The 23,148-nt window shown below is 27.2% G+C and overlaps 1 protein-coding gene across 1 annotated transcript; it reads left to right on the top strand.

Annotated features, from left to right (window-relative positions):
* The first annotated feature begins 12,058 nt into the window (after positions 1-12,058).
* Positions 12,059-21,916, top strand: LOC100162590 (histone deacetylase 6). The gene is made up of 19 exons (XM_029485994.1): positions 12,059-12,307; positions 12,437-12,562; positions 15,658-15,788; positions 15,857-16,040; positions 16,179-16,276; positions 16,336-16,509; positions 16,575-16,767; positions 16,830-16,889; positions 16,953-17,042; positions 17,103-17,209; positions 17,304-17,515; positions 17,582-17,663; positions 18,065-18,152; positions 18,228-18,410; positions 18,497-18,654; positions 18,723-18,918; positions 19,005-19,134; positions 19,493-19,768; positions 21,217-21,916. Exons 1-19 carry the CDS (start codon positions 12,305-12,307, stop codon positions 21,255-21,257), a joined length of 2,532 nt encoding a protein of 843 aa, XP_029341854.1. The 5' UTR covers positions 12,059-12,304; the 3' UTR covers positions 21,258-21,916.
* The last annotated feature ends 1,232 nt before the right edge of the window (positions 21,917-23,148 follow it).

Below are 23,148 nucleotides of genomic sequence, written 5' to 3'. Positions count from 1 at the left end.
GATTTTAAATCAAAAAAGTGATTCCTAAAAGGCATAGTCTAGCTACTAATTTTTTTCGAAATTACAATCGAACTTCAGGAAGTATGTTTAAATTTATTATCGCTTTTAGAAGTTTTTAAAGTTATACAAACAAAAATATATTTTCTTTTTCACGAAGTATTGAAATTTGCGTGCGTGTGCGAGAGTGTTGCATCCGGCGGCGGTTATCCGGCGCGGCATTACAGCGGTTCTCTGAACACACTAATGTTTAGTGTTGGACGAATATTGTTTTTTAATTTCGAGTCGAGTCGAGTTCCAATTCGAGTACTCGGCAAATGCCGATTATTAAAAAAGATTCGAGTACTCGATAAAATGGTCGAGTTTTTTAAATTGTACTAAAAATAGGTAGATTTTCCAAAAATATTATATTTTCTTTCATACAGTTATATAATTAATTAAAACTATTGTTATCAATCTAAACTATCATGTATCACCTTCCTGGTATTCATATCGGATATATGGGTTCTTTCAGTTATCTATAGTTTTAATATTTATTTTTCAATAAATTACTATTTATAGTATTTTTAATAATAAAAATAGTAACACGAGTACTCGACTCAAAGCGAGTACTCGTATTTACAAGTCCAAAAAAAATTCAGACGAGTCGAGTCGAGTACTCGAACTCAACTCGAAAATTTTTCCAAAGTCGAGTACTCGACCAACACTACTAATGTTCATTTACTACTCACACATTTTGGAGTCATGTGAATTGCCTATATATTACTCCTAAAAACATGATACGCTGGAGCCCCTTAATTCAATAATGTAGGTATTATTCGAGAATCATGGGTTGGAACTTTTAAATTTAAAGTATGTTAAACTATATATGTTACTATTGTAATATAGTATGTAACTATTCATAAGTACGCCACTGAACTAACCTGCTTTGTTTAACTTCCATATTCCAGCGGCCCGAATAATTCATAATTATTTATTATATCGTCATTGGTGAAATGGAGTTCACACAAAAACTTCATTGTAGTACGTTTGCATTTGCTAACCTTCGACATAATTTTTGACCACAATTCGGAAATTACACTATTTTTTGGTGCTTGAAAAATCGATTCATTTTTAATGTGCTTCCGACTTTTACAGAGCAAAACAGAACAGTTGTTACTTGTTTACTATGTTTGTAATTTTTATATAAAACAATTATTATGTAAAATATTTAATAAAGTATAAGAAAGCATGCATGTACAGTGAAAAAAAATTTTAATTTAATATTTCATATTATGCGAACTACGTCGTAAACATGAACAAAGAAAAAAATATGAATATATTACAATAATTTGACTTTTTTATATGGTTGAAAATATATTTTGTATTTATAGCATCTATGCTAGTTTTTTTTTTTGTACGGTTGAAAATATATTCTTATAGATCACGTAAATTCGTAACAATCACTGACGTGCAGCTTCGGGGCTCAGCCAAAATTTCTAACACTAACCAATCGAAAGTCATTCGCATTATATCAAAAGCTCTCTTCTACATTTCCAATAATACCCTCACTCAGACTTCAAAATACCCACTGTCACTTAGTTAGCAAAATTCTACTATAAGTTATAACCGATTCAATAACAAACTACCTAACTCAACATTTTAACCTCCTTATCACCCAACTATTATTTGAAACTACTCTAGGAAATCCCAAAAAAGATTAATAAGTCAGTGCTTATCTAATATATAAAAAAAGTATACCACACATCATTGTAAAATCAATACATTTATCACTCCACGAAGAATCTAAAAGTATAATAAATTATTAGTTACTTTAAATCGTAAATTAAATCCTAAATATATTCAATAATTGGTGTTATGTTCTCCAAGACTTCAATATATCTCTTTCCATTTTATTATAAGTGTTTTAGCTCTGAAATCACACAGGAAGCATTAATAACTGATTTAATTCAACATAATTCACATAATTGTCAACTAAAATGATATTTGAATAATTTGTAATAAGATATTTTAATTATTCTTAAAATTTATAAAAATTGCCTATACTAAATCCCTTAAAAACAGATTAAAGAGTAAAATGTTCTCTTGATATAATTTAGCCATATAGATAATTTGTTAATATTTAATGGGAATATCTATCTATGCTTTAAAATTGTTGTAATCAATAAAATAAACTTAAATTTTAAGTTCTGTAAAACAATAAATTTTCACTTTATAAATCTACCGGAATGATTTACATTTGTGAATAAAAAATAAAAAATGTTCTAATATAATATGTGTGCATTAATTTATTTATCTGTGTTAAATAATATAGGTAGGTACATTAAACCATTGAATATTGATTTTATAATAATAATAATAATAATAGTATATTCGTAAGTGAATGTAGACATAGCGACGGTAAATTATGGTGGTACCACACAAAACATCAATAAGGCATTAACATTTTACACTTATTAGAGAAACGTACTTGGATGGATATACTTAATAATTACTATTATACAATATTAATCGTCAAACATTTGAATAAAACAAGTTATAATATCATATTAATATGATACAAAATATTCAAAATAATATTTTGATATAAAATATTATATCATTATTATATGTATACAATAAGATATATATAGGTACCTATACCTAATTATATCATTATTAGCTCATATTATATATAATTTATAACCTATCGTATTATAAGTTATTTTTGGCGAATTTGTATTACCTACGTCCAAATGTCCAATACAGCAATATTGAGTAGGTACTTCACAAGTTAAAATAAGTTACGTTTTACGTATATACGTGTATAGTAAGTTAGTAAGTATAGTATAGTATAGTAGATTTGCCCATTATAAGGTATTAGCCATTACCCATTAGGTATAGGAAATTAGGACACAGTATATAATATTATTATATTATTTATACTGTCAACTGTGATTAGGAGGACGCCACACCCATAATAATATGTTTTATTGTCTCCACGTCTTACTAGTGCGTAACAGCGTAAAATTGAACATTTACGCTTAGTAGTTCACGTTTAGCACTTTACAGCTTTGTTAATTTTAATATTATGGTGAATTTATTCATTGTTAAACTTAAAGGTATAACATCCTAAACTGTGTTTTTACGTCGGTTTTGTACGATACATCAATAAAATTATTTTAAGAAAATTATGAATAAGTAAAATATTGAAATAGGTACTATAAGTATATAAATCGCTAAACATTGAAATATCGAAAAAAAACTGACGTACAAAGTACAAACACGTACTACAGTATATACACATTTACGTGTACCATTGAGTATGATAAAACTATCTATATTCTATATATTATACAGACCAATTAACTAATGAAGCTAAACGTGAACTTACTGCTGAGCGTACATTTGCTATGTGCTATAAATTATACTAGTATTATTTTACGCACTTGTAAGGTAGAGATAACAAATGCTGGTGTAGTGGTGTGGCCTTGGCGTCCTAGCTATAAATTCATCAATTTAAATAATTTAATATTTTATTACTTATGTACTTTGTACCTATGTAGTTTTTTCTGAACAAGTAATAGTATTACTATTTTCTTATTTCTTATTAGTATAATGTTTTATGTTACTAATTGGTCAAATTTTATTATTTTAATATTTTGGTACATGTGTATAATACTTATATAGGTATTATATTTAAACTGTTTATTATTAATATTATGTAAGTACCTAAAATCTAAAGTACCTATCTAATTGAAAGTTATACTGTTCCCTAATTAGTGTTCTGTGAACACTGAACGGTGGATTCAACGAATTGATTTCATGATATATTATTATGTATTATAAAACATAATTATAATATTATATACAACATTGGTATTTAAATAGCCGATGAATTTTAAAGATGTACCTAATGTACCTAATATTCCTTATATAGGAATATCATCGCTATGAATGATATGCTTTACCTAATGCTTAATAGTTACTATAGTCAAAGCTGGCCAAGTTAGTCACTTTTTTCAACTACCTAGCTAAAATTAAGTTACTTTAATATAAAAAATTGAAAAGTAACTAAGTTAGGATAAGATAGTTTCCGAAAATTATCAAATTTCTAAGATCCAATTTTCTACCAGAAACCCCCTTTGAAGTTGAAGCTTTTTACTGCACCTAAAGGTGATATCAGACAAAAAATACACAAACACGTGATACGCATTATTGTAAAACCAATACATCGGTTCCCTCAGAATCTAAAATTCATTAACTATTCTATTATATAGCCACATCTACATTCTTAAAAGTTTTGACCAATTTGAATCAGAAGATCAGTTATTTAAAAAACCAAAATTATAAGAAAAAAAGTAAAGTTGTTATCCTTTTTCGTACAGTAGGTATAGATGTATAGGTGTGCAAAAGGAGTGACTTTCCACTTCACGAGTACATAAACAGCCCTTTCACATTTAATTTACACAAATTGAATTTTTATACTATATTATTTAGACTGCTATAAAGTGTTGCATATAATAATGTATAATGTTTATATTCGGTAGTCGGTAGTATATTCGTCTTTGTCTTGTGAACTTTAATGTAACTGTGTAAATTGTAAGTATTAATATATCTTGATAGATAGACTTGACATGAAATACGCATGTCCCAGACTTATTATTTTTAAATAATTTTCATGATGTTAGGTCATTAAGTCTATAGTGTGGGTGAAACAGCTAGTAACGATTTTTAACTTTACATTCAAAATATTTTAATAATTCAAATTAAAAAATATAAAAATGTAACTATAAAAACGATTTTATGAATACCTATTACTTTTTCTGGTTGTTGTAATTATATCACGTAATAACAAAATGTGTATAATACAAAAAGTTTGCGCTTTGTGGTTGTACATGAAACGATAAAACCATTGTAGATACCATCTAATATCTAAATATATAAATAATATTAATTTTTTTATGTTTGAATTTTTTACCATCTTTTGTAAGAAATATTTTTCATACGTAAATCCCATATAGGTAATATTTGTTTTATTTAAACATAAATTATGAAATTTACAATTGTAAATAAAATCACATTATATGTATAAGTATATAGAATATACAGTGTATCCCAGAAGTCCCGTATCACCCTTAGTATCTCTGTGGAAAATCAATATAATTAAATACAATTTTTTTTTAACAGTCATAAGTATGGAAATTCTGATTGAATAGCATAATATTCGATTTTTTTTCAAAAATTCAAAAATTTTTTTTAGGCAAATAAGTTTATTAAATTTCCAGAATAGCCATTTTGTTGGTCATATTTATTTTTAAAACAGTTAAAAAATATTAAAATTCAATTAAAATCGCCCAAGTTAGGGCTAATTATTATAGTTTTAATTTTAGCCAAAAAATCAGCATGATTGCAATAATTAACATGCGAATCGTATTTTGCTAATACCGTATACATAGGTAACATAACTATTATTCTTAGAAATTCACAATAATAATTAGCAAATCGAATATTGTATATAATATATGCTATTCAATCAGAATTTTCATACTTATGACTGTAAAGAAAACTGCATTTAAATATATATTGATTTTCCACGGAGATACTAAGGGTGATACGGGACTTCTGGGACATACTGTATATGCATATTACGTATATACAGGGCCATAAATTAGTAGATGTGTAAGAAACTCGGTAAAATAAAATATATTATAGTTATTAATTACTGCCTCCTAGCCGCCTGGGCCCTAAATATAATAATAATAATATTATTATATATTTTTTGGAAAGCTGAGCTCACTGCTTATCGCTTATGTTGAGGAGGTAATTTTAAACTCTTCTGAGTCTATAATAACTTCGTTTGAACATTATATTATTGTATATTTCAATATTTGTATCATTTTATAAAATATATTAATATGAACAAACTATTTTTTTTAAAAGTCAAGTATATAAACCAATATACTAAATAGTAAAAAATTATAACTCCTTCAGGTAAACATAATGTTGACCACTTGACCAGGGAGAGTTAACTAGTTTAAAAATCGGGAGAGTTCGCCATCACTAGTAATTACTGTATACCTATTTACATAATTAGTAATTACATAATAATATAGTCCAGTATACCAAAGTCCAAAACATCTGCAAGTATTTATATTTTATATAATATACTAGCTGATGCTGATCCTTCGCACTTCGTTGTCCGTAAAATTTACGACTCTTAAAATAAATTGTGATTCCTTGTTCAACTTCTTTTGGGTGTAACTCGCTGCAGTAAGAGCCACTCAGTCACCCTGGTAGGAAATTCTACTATGTCGGAACGCGGACAATGTAGTGCGACAGCATTCAATTAGGCAATCCACCTGCTATTAGTGCAACTCAACCACCTCTGTAGCCAATGTACGAAAATTCGATTTGAAGCATGCTTGTACAGTTGTACCTGATTTGCACAAATTACCGATGACAACCGTTTATAAATAAATACTAATTTCTACTAATTGTATTATTTTTTCTATAACCAATAGCAACCATTTACAAACAAAAAATTTACAATGTAACCACCTCGAAGGGTTGGGCCTACCGGGTCCAATTGTGAATCTAAACCATTCAATGACCTACTCAAGACTCAAGCATCACAAAAAATTCATCAAAATTGGTGCTGCCGTTCAGGAGGAGTTTGATACTTACACAATGGACAGAAGAAATATATTATATATATTAAGATAACTAGTCATATTATACAACATCGTCCAATATTTTAAAATTAAAATAATAAACTTTTTTACTTATTAACAAAATATAAAAAGTACCAACAAACAGAATTTATTGTCTACAACAGACTTAAACTTGCAAGGTACTTAGAACTTCAGGAGCCAATCCGATTTACAATTTTTTGGGCCTGCCACCTGCAGGTACTTAAATATAAGAGTCCCTATTTAGGATTATGGAGAGTCATCAAACTGTATAAACTTAAGATTTACACATCTATATTAGGTATTGTTTTATATACACAGTAAATATTAAAAATATTATGTAAGCAGGACGCAGGTGGGTGTAGTGGTTTTCTGCAGCAGTGCTGTTTTTTGTAGCTATATAAATAAGAACTAAATAATTCTCGTTCATAGGTATATAGGCGTCAACTGCTGTAGAAATTTGGTATTTGAAAACTTCTACAATTAGGTACATATTATGAGTATTTTTTATACAACACTGAATAATAATATACTTAATATAAAATCACTACAAAATATTATTACTACCTCATAGTATAAAATATATACATTAATACACAAGTATTTTAGTTTGTTATAATTATATAGGTATTACTATAAATTATAAGACGACAGTAATTATACCTACCTATTATAATATGTCAAATATATTATATATTACCTATATATGCGTGAATATGGAACACTTCGAATTGAATTTTTACACGTATTATGTTTTCTTTTATCTGTTAAGGAAATATCACTCAATGGACGTGACGTATTTGGCCATTTCCTTGTTTGGAGCGGTTCCACTCTCGCCTCCTTACATCGCATATGGCGCATATACCGGTATCAATGTAATGCCGTGCGTGAATATTTTATGCATAATAATACAATAATATGATACCTGTACTGCAGCGATGTTTTTTATAGTGTGATTAACTTCACGGTACGATATTTTTTTTTATTAACGTTGTTTTTTTAGTTATTTTTCCATTGATATCATCTATACAAGTATAGGTACCTAAATATAGGCATATAGTGGTAGCCGGTAGGTATAACGTTTGGTACAGTCGTGCTACAGTCTTGTGCCAGTGGAGCTTCGTCGGTTATATTTTATACTGATTGTAGATAAACTCGTCTATTTGTAGAATTCTTTGTATTCGAAAATAATATGTTGTCGTCGTTTTGAAAAAATAAAAACTATAAATTATATTATTATTAATATTATTTTCAAAATAATAAAAATGCCGATGATGTCAAGAACTTTGACCAACCAGATCGAAGACTCTTCGATTACTTTAATGGTAATACATTTTAGAAATTATAATATTGTACGTCATAGGTACCGATGTACACACAATTAATGCACTATAAGAAAAAATATTTATTTGAGATGTAATTATAGGTTGGTATCTATAGTACCTACCTACCTACTGGCTACTACCTACCTACTACCTACCTATAATATTAATGTCATACGACTGTGCGGTTATGCACAAGCACAACTACATTAATTGTACGATTTTACAGAGGTAGGTGCTACATTAGACGGTTAATAAATAAATATGGTCTGTTGTTGTCATAGATAAAAATATTTCGATATACTTATGTGAGAGCGGATACAAGTATACAACACACGTCATACCAAATTTTTGTTTGGCAGAACCAAGCTAGTTAGCAAATTTGCAAGTTAGCTTTAATATTAGAATGAATTGACCTAATTGGTAGACCTATTAATTATTCTCAAAGTTTAAATTTAGAATATTATCTAAGTTAATTGATTTTTTATGATATTTTAATATTTTAAAGCTAGGTAGTTATGAAACATTTTTATATGCTCATAACAGTCATTTCACATAAAACTATTGAAATACCTACCATAAATCGTAAGACCGTAAGTCGTAACATACAATAACAGATTATTTTCTTGACTTTTAAGTTCATAATAGAACAACAGACTCCTTTAAGAGGACGTTGTACCCGCATATGCTGTCTCCGTCTCACACACGTACAGCATAGCAAAAACGGTTTGGCGCGGGAAAGAACCAAGAAGGCTACAGTTATAACTCATAACTAAGAAACGAAATTTTCACCACATATTATAAAGGAGAACTTTGGCTGTACAATATCGTTTTTATTTTATTGATATCACTTATACGAAAAAAGTTCTTATTGTTTCAAAATCCACTATTATTTGTGTTTTTCAAACTTTAATAACTTTTTTTGAAGTTCCGATAACGAAAAAATAAAAACGATATTGCACAATGAAAATTTCATTCCTTAGTTATGACTGTAGCGTTCTCGGTTCTTTCCCGGGAAAAACAGTCTTTGCTATGTTGTACATTTTTTGTAAGACGGCATACTGCAACGTCCTTTTAACATTAAAATTTAAAGCTAACAGGTAAAAACACAGAATATTGGTTCTGCAGAACGAACATTTTAAATTAGCAATTTAGTACGTTTGTAGTGCTTTAAAACGGGGACAATAATTATTAGGGACAACACATTTGCACATACAGGTCTCGTATCTCTTAATATGTTCATTGTGTGTAGGTTATTCATAGAAATATTTTGTATTTCGTTTCAAATGCCGGCTATAAATATCGGGAAAAATTTGATTTAATCCGTATGACATAAGCTTCTAATTATTACCTTAATTATATACCTTCCTAGTACCTACTACAGTACTACCTACCTCTACTAGATTGATATTTGATAACAATCGTCGCATCACCCGGCGTCCATCTGCCATCGTACTACCTTACCTCTCATACTTGTACTAACTAACTAATAAGCTGTTTCAGAATTTTATATCCGTTCGCGTTCATTTGTCTCGTAAGTTAATAGTTATAATATGCTATTATAATATAATACTTTGGAATAGGTATTTTATAGATAAGTACCTATTTCGTTATAATTTTTTTTCTTCTACACCACTACGGTCTACGACTCTACTAACAGGAAGTGCTTTATATATTCTTTAAAATAGCAATAGCAGATAATGTAATCTGCATATTAGTGTCCACTGTCGAGTGGCGTAAATGTCGGAGAGGGGTAAATAGAAGAGCTGTAGGCAATCCGCAATTCCCATTAGGTACCTACAATAGTATATTTTTTAGCTGAACTAACACATTTTTTTTAATAAGTAATATAAAGGTACCTAAGTTATAGAATATAATATCATAAATATGTGAGGTAGGTTATACTCGAGTATTCTCAAAAATAAAAATGTGTGTTAAAAAAATAAATTGAAAAATAAGTGAAACTAAGAAATTATGCAAAGCACAACTCCACCCATTAAACTATTAGGTATACCAAATAAAGAAGTAATAGATTACCTATATTATCATAGTTATAAATGGATGAACAAATGAAATTATAACCTATAAGTAATAACATATATAGTTAGAAAAACTTAGTAGAGATAGGTACCTACCCTATAGTCTATACCAATACGGCAATACTCATAATTGGCGATATTGGGTACCAGTTGAGCAACCAAGCTACAGAGTAAAACTAGGTGGGTTGCAATAAATTTTATATTGTGGTCTGTGGAACCCGAAAGTTTATGATTAGAGTACTATTTACAATATTATTATATAAGTCACTTCTATAGAACTATGACACATTTTCTTGATAACTTAACCTAACCAATAGTTATGGACTTTATTAAATTTGGTGATGACTGACGAGTAACAACATTAAAATACTCATATAGTACCTATAAGCTTATTAATTGGTGTAGGTATACCTATTAAATACATGTGCTGTATTTATAAGTGGAATAATAATATCTTCTGTATTGAATCATATATTCATATATTATATGGACAGGCATATGGGATGAAGTCAGCAGACAGCAATTACCAACCTATAAATAAATATCCTAATGATTTTTCGGTTTTGTATTGGAAATAGAATACATTTCTCAGAAATGATTTAGTGTTAACACTTTGATAGTTTTATAACACATAAAAATAATGATATTTAAGAAACAATTTTAACCATATGAGTAAAGATTTATAAAAAGAAAAGCTTATAATGATAATATAATTATTATTGCCTTGTAGGTTGTTTTAATTTTAATGTAATAACATTGATTCAACAAAAGTAACAAAAGCGTTGTCATAAAATCTAAAATGTTGTCATAATAAAAAAGGTGGGCAAGAGAGTGTCACTCTGCTGTACAGTAGGTTACAAGTGGATCACTGAAATGGATGATGTTACATTTGAATTCAATGATTATAATATAATTGTATACGAAAAACGATTCTGAGTGAAGACGGTCGGTCAGCCTATGATAGGTAGGTACCTATATAACTAATTACATTTGATGATACTATTGTGAATAAAGTATGTAATTTATTTACCTATTTACGTGGAACCTTCTTTAAATTTCAATCCTTAGCTATAAAAGTTTACGTATTTTGTCAAAATTTGAAGTTTAAATGCTTATAAAAAAAATTATGACTATGCAATATGTATTTTTAATATTTTTCAACCGTCATTATTGTAACAATAGGTAGGTATATTAGGAGCTTTGTTCTCCTGTTCTTCTATTTATTTTTGTTCTCATTTTATCTAATTTTCTTATTGATTGTATTACTATAAATGCAGATTGTAAATAATTAATAAACTTTGTTATATAATGAAAAAAAATTATTACTACGAACATTGGCGCCAAACCACCCAAACCTTATGTTAATAGGTCATCTGGTCGACGGCCTAACCACTTTTCTCAAAAAACTAAAACTGATTTATTATACTACCGCAACTATACGAATCGTCGAAATAGTCTCAACCTAACAAATTGGTTTGTCCAAACTCAAAGTATTTAGTTACTATTTACTAATCTAAAATTCACTGAATTAGACTATGTATTTTTTTTTTTTAATAGTATATTATTATGTTATAATAATGTCGTCTTGTATGGGCTACATCGTGTAAGTTAATTCATTATCAGAAGTCGATTTGATGGATTTGCAATTTTTGGCTTCTTAATTCTTTGTAGTTTGTCGGAGGAATTGAAATGTTAATATTATTCTATTTTCCGTATATTTTGAATTTTCCCCATGTTTACATGCCACTGCAGTTAGTGTGGCATGTGCGTCGTGCGTGTACCTAAGTAATTTATTGATTTTTCAATAATTACTTATTAAGGGACCTGAGATAGGGCTTCAAATAATCAAAACCCTAAAAATCATAAAAAATAAAACAATGTATTTTGCCGCCAAATCGCTCGGAAACAATAACCAAGTGTATGTTTTGGAACCACTGAATCTCGACCGTTATCGGTTACCCTGTTGCCTGTTTCCATTATCTTCGCGGCCTATCATTGGTGATAAGTAGAGAACTCATTTTTTGGGATTAGTCTGCTCGAGTATGTGATAAGTGCATCGCGTCGTCGCGTTTAAATAATAACATTTTTTTTTTTTTAATTTTAACGTAATTTTTTTTCTTTATACTTTTGACGATTTTATTCTTGAAGCACTCACTATGTTTGTGTGAATTATATTGAACGTTTTTAATAACAGTATAATCATTACTGTCCCATAACTTCTTCGCAATCGCCAAATGATATTGTATTGTGTTTTGACTCTCGGCTGACTTAACTAATGGTAAGGATGCTGGTAGCCGGTGGGTTACTGTAGGTGATTCTCATGCTCAAAAAAATGTGTAGCTGTTACTTTTATGTAACCCAGCTTAAGACTCGAAATAATAATAATGTAATTATTCATTTATTCCAGGAAAATCAAATTAAAGTAAAACCCACAACAAGTGCTCTAATAGCTGCAAGAAAAAAGGAATTTCTGGAAACAAATAATATGAAAGGTCGTCAAATGTATGACCATGTGCAAGATGATTTTAAAAATGTGAGTTGTTCTAGTACTATTAAGTTACAGAGTAATAATACGATATATTATAATATAATTTTAACCATATTCACTTAAATGTGTATACATTTAAATGTATACCTTATGGCTACAATGGTGACCCATAGGCAGCATATCGCGCGTGAACAAACTTCATCTAGTTGCAGACAAAACATTTATTTTTATTATTATCTTTGATGAAAAATAAGGATTTCATTAATTTACATTTGATTTTTAGATTTTGTCTTTACTGTCTTTGGTTAACATTTTGATGCCCCCCACAAAACCTTCCTGAATTCCAAAGTGGCCCTCCAGAAATATTAATTACTGAATCAAACATTTTTTTTTATAAAGACAACAAGAAATATATTTGGTTAAATTCTAATTAATTATAACATAGTTGTCAATTGTCATAAATTATAATTTTTAGATAATAAAGTGATCAATGTACCACTGCATTACATAAAGTATTAGATTTTTTTAAATATTATATTAATGTTGTCAACTGTTTTGATAATTAATAATGTAGTTTTAAAAATTATACAACTGTATACTGTAGTGATGGTATTGTGTTAACTGATTTCATAATAATTTACTTGACAATTGATGGCACAAAATCAGTTTAATACAATAGGTAGAAGAAGTCAGTGTAGTTTTAAATGTTTTAATTACCCTAACGAGTTACAAAAAAAAACCTCTAGTGTCAATAATTTTAATAAAATACAAATATTGATTTAAACTTAAAAAAGTGGGCAACTGGGTATCGCTCTGCTGTACAGTAGGTTATAAGTAGGTGAGTAGGTCACTGTAATGGATGGTCGAGTGGATGGTGCTAAATTTGAATTCAATCATATATTATCATTGTATAAGAAAAACGATTCTGAGTAAAGACTGTCAGTCAGCCTATGACATTATTGTGAATAAATTAATTTATATATAACCTATTTACGTGGAGCCTTGTTTAAAATTTTCAATCCTTAGATATAAAAATTGAATATTTTATACATTTTTAACTACAAAATCATTTTTAAATTTTAAATTTGATAATTTTTGTCACAATTCGAACTTTAAATACTTATAAAAAAAAATTGTGCCCCTGTATCTATTTTTTAACTGCTATTGTAACAATATATCAGAAGCTTTGTATTACATTTTCACGCATTTATACCCAACAAATAAATAATAATAATTTTATTGACAATTATAGAAAAAAAAAAACCAAAAAAATAGAAAACTGACAATGTCTATAAGCAGCTCAAAAAGAGTCAAAATATTTAAAAAAAATTATGGTGTATAGGAAATGCTAATATAAACATTCAGTCAAATGCCATGTACTTACGGTCATTTGTTTGAGAGTTGCACCAAAAACCAAAATCGATTTCCTCGAAAATACATTTTGCTTAAAAATTCCCATTTTTCTTTAACTTTTCTTTTGTTTTTCACGGTGCTTTTGAAAACTAATGGGAAATTTTTACTTATTTTTACATTACCTTCCAAAGTACTAACTAGATTCACTTGCCTATCAGAAAAGATACTGTTGAAGAAAATCTAAGCATTTTTACTGTTCTAAAAAGGTATGACAGAGACAAAAAAAAAACCATTAAAAAAAAAACACACATCATTGTAAAATCAATACATTCATCGCTCCACTCAGAATCTAAAAGTAAAATAATGTTTCTTATAAACTATAATGATAGTTTTTTCAAACATTAAAATCTGAAGAATTATATAATTTTCTAAAATGTGAAAATACGCACAATAATTTAAAATCAACTTGAAATTTTCAAAAAAAGTTGATAGGGTTTAAGATATACCACATTTATTTATATTACCTAAAACATTTTTTTCTAAGACTGTATTTGATATTAATGACTAGTGTTTTTTAGTACAAATATTTTTTTAGATTCTGAGTGAAGCGAAAGAATGTATTGATTTTACAATGATGTGTGTGTTTTTTTTCTGTTAGCAACATTACGGATATTAAAAATGCTCTGATTTTTCAGATCAGCATCTTTTATGGTAGAAAAGTAAAACTAGTTGGTACTTTACAGCGGTTAAAATTGAAAATTCTAATTAGTTTTATAAAGCATCAAGAAAAACAAAAAAAAAGTGAAAAAAGTGGTTGTTTTTATGCAAAACCAATTCAATTTTATTTTTTTGTGTAACTTAAAAATTAATAATTGTGGACTAAATTAGCATTTTTAATGAATGATCATAATATGTAAATATTTTGACTCTTTGATCTGGATATGCCTTGAGACATTTTAAAAATATTTTACAGATTATCTCTAGTTAATAGCTACAATTAAAAAATTATGTTTTTATATTCATTTAAAAATGATCTATTGATAGTGTACCTATCAAACTTAAAATGTTACACACAATTTTATCAAGATTTCTGGTTATTATTGTATACAATTATTTTACAACTAACGGATTTCTGATACATTTTTACTATACAAAAATTAGTTTCCAGAATATTGATTATTGCTCTAAAGTGTGCTCAGACATTTCTGGCAGGGTTATCATTCATAATTATTAAGTATATCACTCTAACACTCACATACATATGTATATATTATATTTTTATTCACAGTTATAAAAACTAATTTGAATGGGGTAACCTCCCTAAACTACATTTACCAAAGTAAAAAATTATTTTATAAATAGAAATAAAATGATCATCATTATAATATTGAATATTGTGGAGGGAGGAATGTTCGCTGAGTGAGCTTATGCTGTAAAGCATTTGTTAAAATTTTCACATGCAATTATTACTTGAATTATTCTAATAATCTGTTTATAAATATTATTTTATTAATATTTTTGATTTTTTTTTTTTTTTAACAATTTTTTTAGATTATTGTTAAAGTGGTTAAGTATAAATATTTGTATTAAAAGAAAAACATAATTTTTGCTCAGTAATTATTTTATTATTATTATTTATTTGCAGTGTAGGTACTATTAAATTTTAATTTAAGATATATCACTCAACCATTTATAATACTTAAATATGTTATTTACAGTATTTACACCAAATATATTAAGTTGAAATTAATTACTAAGGTAAATAATAAACCATTTTTTTTCTACAGGCTAGAAGTTTTATTGACAAGTCAATTAAAAGTACTGGAATTATTTATGATGATCAGTTTGCTAACCATTTGTGTGCTTGGGATATTAACTATCCAGAAAATCCTCAACGATATGAATCGATCATTGAAAGGTAATCTCAACGAAAGAACATTTGTAAAATTTGTTTTTATCTACTATAATATTTCAAAATGTCAACAGATGTAATGAGTTAGGATTGATTGAAAGATGTATTAAAATACAATGCCGGAATGCTACTAATGATGAGTTATTAATGAAACATTCACAAAGTATAATAGACATATTAAAATCTACTGATGACATACAATCGGTTGATCTTTTACAAACATTGTCTTCTAAATTTGATGCAATTTACTTTCACCCGGTAAGCTAATTTTAATTTTAATGTATATCAAAAAATAACATAGTTAATTATATTAAATACTGTATACCTAATATTATAATATTTTGTGATTATGTTCCATAGCAATATTAATATTGTAAATAATTTTATTTATTTTAGTCAACGTATAAGCAGTCTTTGTTAGCTACAGGTAGTTCAATAGAACTTGTTAAAGCAATTTGTGAAAACAAAATTCAAAATGGAATGGCTTTTATCAGGTAAGAAATATTATATTAAATTTATTCATTATAAGTTGTTAGTCTAATTTGTTTTTAAGACCTCCTGGACATCATGCTATGAAATCAGAATTTTGTGGCTATTGTTTTTTCAACAATATAGCTATAACTGCAGAATATGTTCTTCGCCACTATTCGGTTTCTAAAATTTTAATTGTTGATTGGGATGTTCATCACGGACAATCTACACAACAAATGTTTTATGATGATCCAAGGTAAGATTTAAATTTTTATTACTATTTACATTTTTAATTCTATTGAGATGTATAAATTTTTGCAGAGTATTGTATTTCTCTATTCATCGTTATGAACATGGACAGTTTTGGCCAAATTTGCGTGAAAGTGATTGGGACTATACTGGTAATGGTGATGGCCAAGGTTTCAATATTAATGTACCTCTTAATGCTACTGGCATGAGAGACACTGATTACCTTGCCATTTTTCATCAAATTTTATTACCAGTCGCTTCCGAAGTAAGTTACATTGATATTTTTGTTTGTTCTTATAAATCTGATTACAATATTGCTCATTTTAGTTCCAACCAGATCTTATATTAATATCATCTGGTTATGATGCGGCTCTAGGATGTCCAGAGGTAACTATCATAATATTATATTCTACGTTAAACACTTTTAAGTGTATAATTGTCTGTATTTAGGGAGAAATGGAAGTTACACCTGCATGTTATGCTCATTTAGTTCATTCTCTTATGGGTTTTGCGTGTGGTAGAGTTGCTGTTTTACTTGAGGTATATTTTACTTTTGCTTCAAGCAATTATAAAATATTTTTACTAACATAGATATTTTAGGGGGGTTATTGCTTGAAATCATTAGCAGAAGGTGCGGCATTAACACTAAAATCATTACTCGGAGATCCATGTCCATCCCTCGATATGACTAGCAATCCATGTACAAGGTAAAGTTTTTACCTAATATTTTGTTTGTAGACGCGTGATTGAAAAAAAAAAATAAAAAAAATAATACCTTTTTTATTGTTATTTTTATTTTAGTATTATACAGACAATACAAAATGTAATTTTTGCACATCAAAAGTACTGGAAATGTTTTCAAGTTGACTTTTTGTTAAGTCAATCGTTCAAGGCAGTATCTATGTATTCATACGATGAGGAACCATTGAGTGTGTTTCCAACTGTTGACTGTTATCCTACTCAAGATATCTCAAAAATAGATGAATTTTCAGTTCTTCAACATTTAATTTCTGGTGAGGATATATAAGTGCTTTTAATATTTTCACCCAATATTTAAAATTAAAAATTTATATTTATAGAGACTCAATTATTAAACATAAATAATAAAGTTTGTGTTTCGTTTGATCTGATTATGGACCAAAAACATGAAAGCAGTGAAAGGTATAACTTATTGCTTATCTAGTATAGCTTACCTAGTTAAAATTGTCATATTATTATCATTGATCTTATAATTAACATAAAATAATATAACTAATGATATTTTATGATGTTTGACACTCAAAAACTAAATTAACAAATGTTGGCAATTTGTTTTTTATGTAAACTCATTTTAATGTTTTTTATAACTTGTTAGTAGTAAAATTACTCTACAGAATCATACATTACTTGTAAATTACAAACAAATTTTAAACAAAAATTTTGTTTTAAACTAATAACATATCTATACATTTAGTTTACGTAAATGTAACAAGTTTATAAAAAAAAAATTTCAAAGAAAATTACACATTTAATGACTGCAAGTTGTAAGTACATATTGTGATTATTTTATTTTATTGTTTTAGTGGACATCCAGAATGCCCTGGTAGAATAAGTGCAATTTTGAATATGTACAATGAGTTTCAGTTGACACATCGGCTTTTAATTTTACCAGTATGACCATATTTATTATTATTTTTAATAATTTAATGTAATTTTTTAAAAAATAATTTATTTTATTTTATTTAGTCAAGGGAAGCTGAAGAAAGTGAATTACTCCTTGCTCATTCTAGAGAACATGTAGATGAAATGTCAAACTTGCACAAATTATCGCCATCAGAATTGAGTGAAAAAGAAAAATGTTATGATTCTGTGTATTTGACTACAGATACATATAAAGTCTCTACGCTAGCATCTGGGTGTTTGTTGCAAGTATTAACATAAATCAATTATTGTTATTACAAAATATGTTGTCTTAGTAATGAAACAATTAACCAAACCAAATTATTTTACTACAGGTTGTTGATTCCGTAATGAAGAATGAAAGTGCATCGGGCGTAGCTGTAATTCGTCCTCCTGGTCATCACGCAGAACTTGATATAGCTTGTGGTTTCTGTATCTTTAATTCTGTTGCTATTGCTGCAAGCTATGCTTTGAATAAGTATGGTCTCAAAAGGTATGTGTCAACAAATGTGTTTCATATTAGTCATATTATATAGCCACTATATCTGGATGTTTAATTAGAATTATGATTTTGGACTGGGACATACATTTTGGTAATGGCACGATGAGAGCGTTTAGTTCAGATCCAAGAGTTTTGTATATATCAATACATCGTTACCAGAACGCAAAATTTTTCCCATGCTCTGAAGAAGGCTCACATAAGGTGACAGGTTCAGGGAGTGGGGAAGGATATACCATTAATATACCATGGAATAAAGTAAGCTTTGCTCTAGTTGAAAAGTCGGATAATACATTATTATTTTGGTACAAAAATGTTTGATTATTTATTTTTTTATTGTTTAGAATGGCATGGGTGATGCTGAGTACATCTCAGTCATGCAAAATATAATTTTACCAGTCGCCTATGAATTTTGTCCTGAGCTCGTCTTGGTGTCAGCTGGATTTGACGCTGCAGTTGGGGATCCACTCGGAGGTTAATAAATCACATTTTTATTGCTTAGCATATAATATTCATTATTCTATAACATTTAAGTTTATGTCATTGACACACACTCGCCTGACAATAGATTTAGTTGAAATCTAAAGATTTGTTAAACATTTAATTCATATCAATATTTTGTTGCTAATTAATTTAGTAAATTTTTAAGCCCATGTAATAATCAAGTTAGAATCTTAATATCTAATTATTCTTAATATAAATCTTATGTCAGTATTTATATTTTTCTCCTATTGGTTATTGACATTTATTGGATTTAGATAAATAATATTTTATTAAATTTACTTATGCCTGAAATTAAATACGTAAATATTCATGTCTGTAATTTTTCCAGGTTGTAAAGTGACACCTGAGTGTTATGGACATCTCACACATTTTCTGTCATCTTTAGCTAATGGTAAAATCATACTTGCCCTAGAAGGAGGCTATAATATAGATGCGGTTTCATATTGTATGACCATGTGCACGAAAGCTTTACTTGGAGATCCTCTACCCCCTTTAGACCTGGAATTTCCCATTTGCAAAAACGCTCAGAAGACAATAAAAAGAGTAGTTAATGTACAAAAAAACTATTGGTCGTGTTTTAAGTATTTCAATTATGAGAGAACAAGTAAACACTCATTTAGTATTAATGATTAAATGTCTTTGATAGTTATAGTTACATTGTTGATCAATTTATTTATAAAACTAGATAATTTTTGTAATTTAAGTGTCATGGTTTTTAAGTATTTATATATTGTTTATGTATATTATCTACTAGTATTGTATTTTTTCCACATATGTTGTTTAATTTTCAATATGCTTACTGATTTCACTGTTAAATAAAACATTAGTTTCTAAATAACATTATACAATTATAAGCATTTTAAAAAGCACTGTTCTATTAAAAACTATTCACTAAAAATACGATGCAATGCAATAATTTACAATGCAAATATTTTGAGGAATACGAATACAAATTTTATTTTGTCTTAAAAATACGAAAAATATACTTAAAATTATTATTTGATTATTAATTGTAAAACATGTTAACAAAATTTCCACAATCAATTCATTTTTGTAATTCAATAGGTAAATAATTATTGGAAGATTTATTCAGTACTTGTAAAAATAATATTCATTATTCTATGTATATTCACTTTATTGATGATAATTATTTATAGTTGATGAACCTTTTAATCAATTATTTTTGTTTATATCAAAAGTTAAAAACCGTCGTGTAATTATTTTTTAAATATAATATTAAAATAAAAATATTTCATTTTTATAATCACCTTTTTTAGAATGTCGAATTTTATGCAATTGTATATTTTTGGATATTTGTTACTAATCTTTACGAATTGTTATTGCTTCAAGTTAATGATAAAACATTTTTTAGCATATTTTGCATATTTTGGCAAATTTAATATTTATTGCATATTGAAGTGATAATTAATTGTATTTCCAAAGCTAATTCAGATGTAAAATAATATTTTGTCAAGTAGAAAATTCGAATAATTAATTTTGGAGTGTAATAATATTGTAAAATTATATAAAGAATAACTGTGAACATATCGATAAATTAATTTTAATTTTATCATTTTTAACAGGAATTGAACTTGTTCATCATCTTGCAATTTCCCTAAAATAATTAATTATTTTCCAATGAACACCTAATTACATTGTTAAATTATTTTAAAATATTTTTATACCAAATTTATTTATAAATATCTAATAAATAATTTAATTGTGTAGACTTTTTTTTCCAATTTTTTTTATACATTTGTGCATATTTTCATGATTTATACTGCATATTATGATACTTTTTAGTGCATTTTATTCCATGTTAACTATTTATATACATTTTAAAATAATGATATTAGGATTACACAACACAATATTTATTATAAATTTTCTTCCTGCAATTTTTATAAATTACAATATGTTTGTAAAGAAGTTTTAATATTCAGTATTCAAAACTTACCTAAATTAAGATTTATACGTCTTTACCAGAATAGATAATATGTCAATATACCTATTGAGTAATAACTTGGACTGAAATTCTATCTAATGTTATAGGATACATTGTATGCGATCTACCACAGATGTACCACCAGTGATGTATTTACTTGACAATTTCTGATATGCATGCTTCCAAGGTATTAGGTAATAATTTAATCATATAATGTACCTATATTATAGGTACCTACACAATATATTTTATATGACGTATGTAGGTTGTAGGTATAATATATTGTCTTTTAATAGATTTATTTAACTATAATAAATTACATACCTAATAGATCATGCCTACGTTAAACTACATACAGTTGAACATTGTTAATTTCGATTTTTAAATGCATATTATAAAATCCATTATAACAGTATAATATTATAGCATTAGGCATTAAGCATTAATGGTCAATCAAAATATATAATATTTTCTTTTATTTACGTATGTTTGAGTAAATTTATTTAAATAATATAAATCAAACAACAGAATTGTTTTTACGTCAAGCAACATACAGATGTAGCGTTACTGTGTTAGTATAACTTATTAAATGTAGATTATGATATTATGTAGGTACCTAGTTTATGTAAAAAAAATATCTGTGAATAGCTCATACATCAATTAAATTGCTCTGTTAATGAAAACTTTTTATTAATTTGATTTATTTTAACAATTTATATATATGAATACAATATACATGCATACTATTGTAGCATTATTATTATTGTTCTCTATTAAATTTATATCATATAATAAATTATCATAAAATATAGTTTATTTATTTAATATATATATTATATCACTGTTATAATATAAAACACACTTATATTTAAAAACAATTTGTTATTGTATTTCCAGAGAAAGATATAGGCAGTCCTGTAAAGAATATCTTTAAAAAGTACTTGAGTAAATACTCAAATACTTTTGGTTTTTAAAGTGGGTTTCTAATTATCGTAATATAAACACATAAGTAGTAGGTAATCTAATAGTTTTAAAGGGAATATTGCTATTCAATATTCAATTACTTTTTTTAGAAATCTGGTTTTCACAAATCTTTGGGCCTCGGCTAACACAGAATACAGATATTAATAAAACTATTATTCTATTATTGTAGTTGACAAAATATTTTTCCAACCAATTATTTCAAATAAAATAAAATGTTCGAAATAAAAACCAAAGTATTCAATACCAAAAAGTATTTAATACAAAAAAAAGTATTTAAAATACTACTCAAAATACTTCATGCTGAAAGTATTTAAAAAGTTATTCAATACTTAAAAAAGTATTTGAATACTTTTACTTAAATACTTTACAGGACTGGATATAGGTAAGTAGATGAAAATAAATGCGCTTGTACCTATACAATATTTGATATTTCTAGCTTTTTATTTTTCATTAAAATATACCTATACTTTGTATGTATCGATCAAATATGATGTAGTAGTATAATATATTATTATATTGGTGTGATAGTTGGTGATTTGTTTAGAATTTCGTAATATATATTTAGCATTATTTATATGACATAAAGATTTCTGATGTATATGAAGTAAACAACTAATGTGTAAAAAAGTAATTGAAGGCATACATTTACTTTAGCTACCTACCCGGCATTATTTAAAATTTTTTTTTTGAAACATACAGGTATTTCAATTAAGAATGGTTGAGCATAACGATTGTGAAGTCAGAATTTGGCGGTCGGACTTGGTTTTGAAATTTTAGCTATTTGAAGTCTTAGACCCGTCCAAATATGGGTTTTACATAACAAGGCGAGTGATGTTTTTGATTATAATTATCCGAGTTATCGCAGTGATCGAGTGGCCACGCCGGGTATCGGGATGTATATAAAAAATACTTAAAATTTACATAGCTAACTTTAAAATTAAGTCTGACCGCCAATTTCTGACTTTACCGCTGTTTTCGTTATTTAAAACAAGATAGTCATACGATAGGTACTTAGTATCTACTCATTACGATGCGGATATAAATAATATTTTGAT

The sequence above is a fragment of the Acyrthosiphon pisum genome, chromosome X, assembly GCF_005508785.2.
Source record: "Acyrthosiphon pisum isolate AL4f chromosome X, pea_aphid_22Mar2018_4r6ur, whole genome shotgun sequence".
NCBI classification, from domain to species: Eukaryota; Metazoa; Arthropoda; class Insecta; order Hemiptera; family Aphididae; genus Acyrthosiphon; species Acyrthosiphon pisum.
This window is presented reverse-complemented; position numbering and strand designations above follow the sequence as displayed.

Excerpts from the sequence above, each read along its gene's own strand:
- LOC100162590 (XM_029485994.1), top strand. Across the intron at positions 16,768-16,829 it reads TATTACCAGTCGCTTCCGAA|TTCCAACCAGATCTTATATT; the intron begins GTAAGTTACATT and ends TGCTCATTTTAG. Across the intron at positions 17,664-18,064 it reads AAACATGAAAGCAGTGAAAG|TGGACATCCAGAATGCCCTG; the intron begins GTATAACTTATT and ends TTATTGTTTTAG.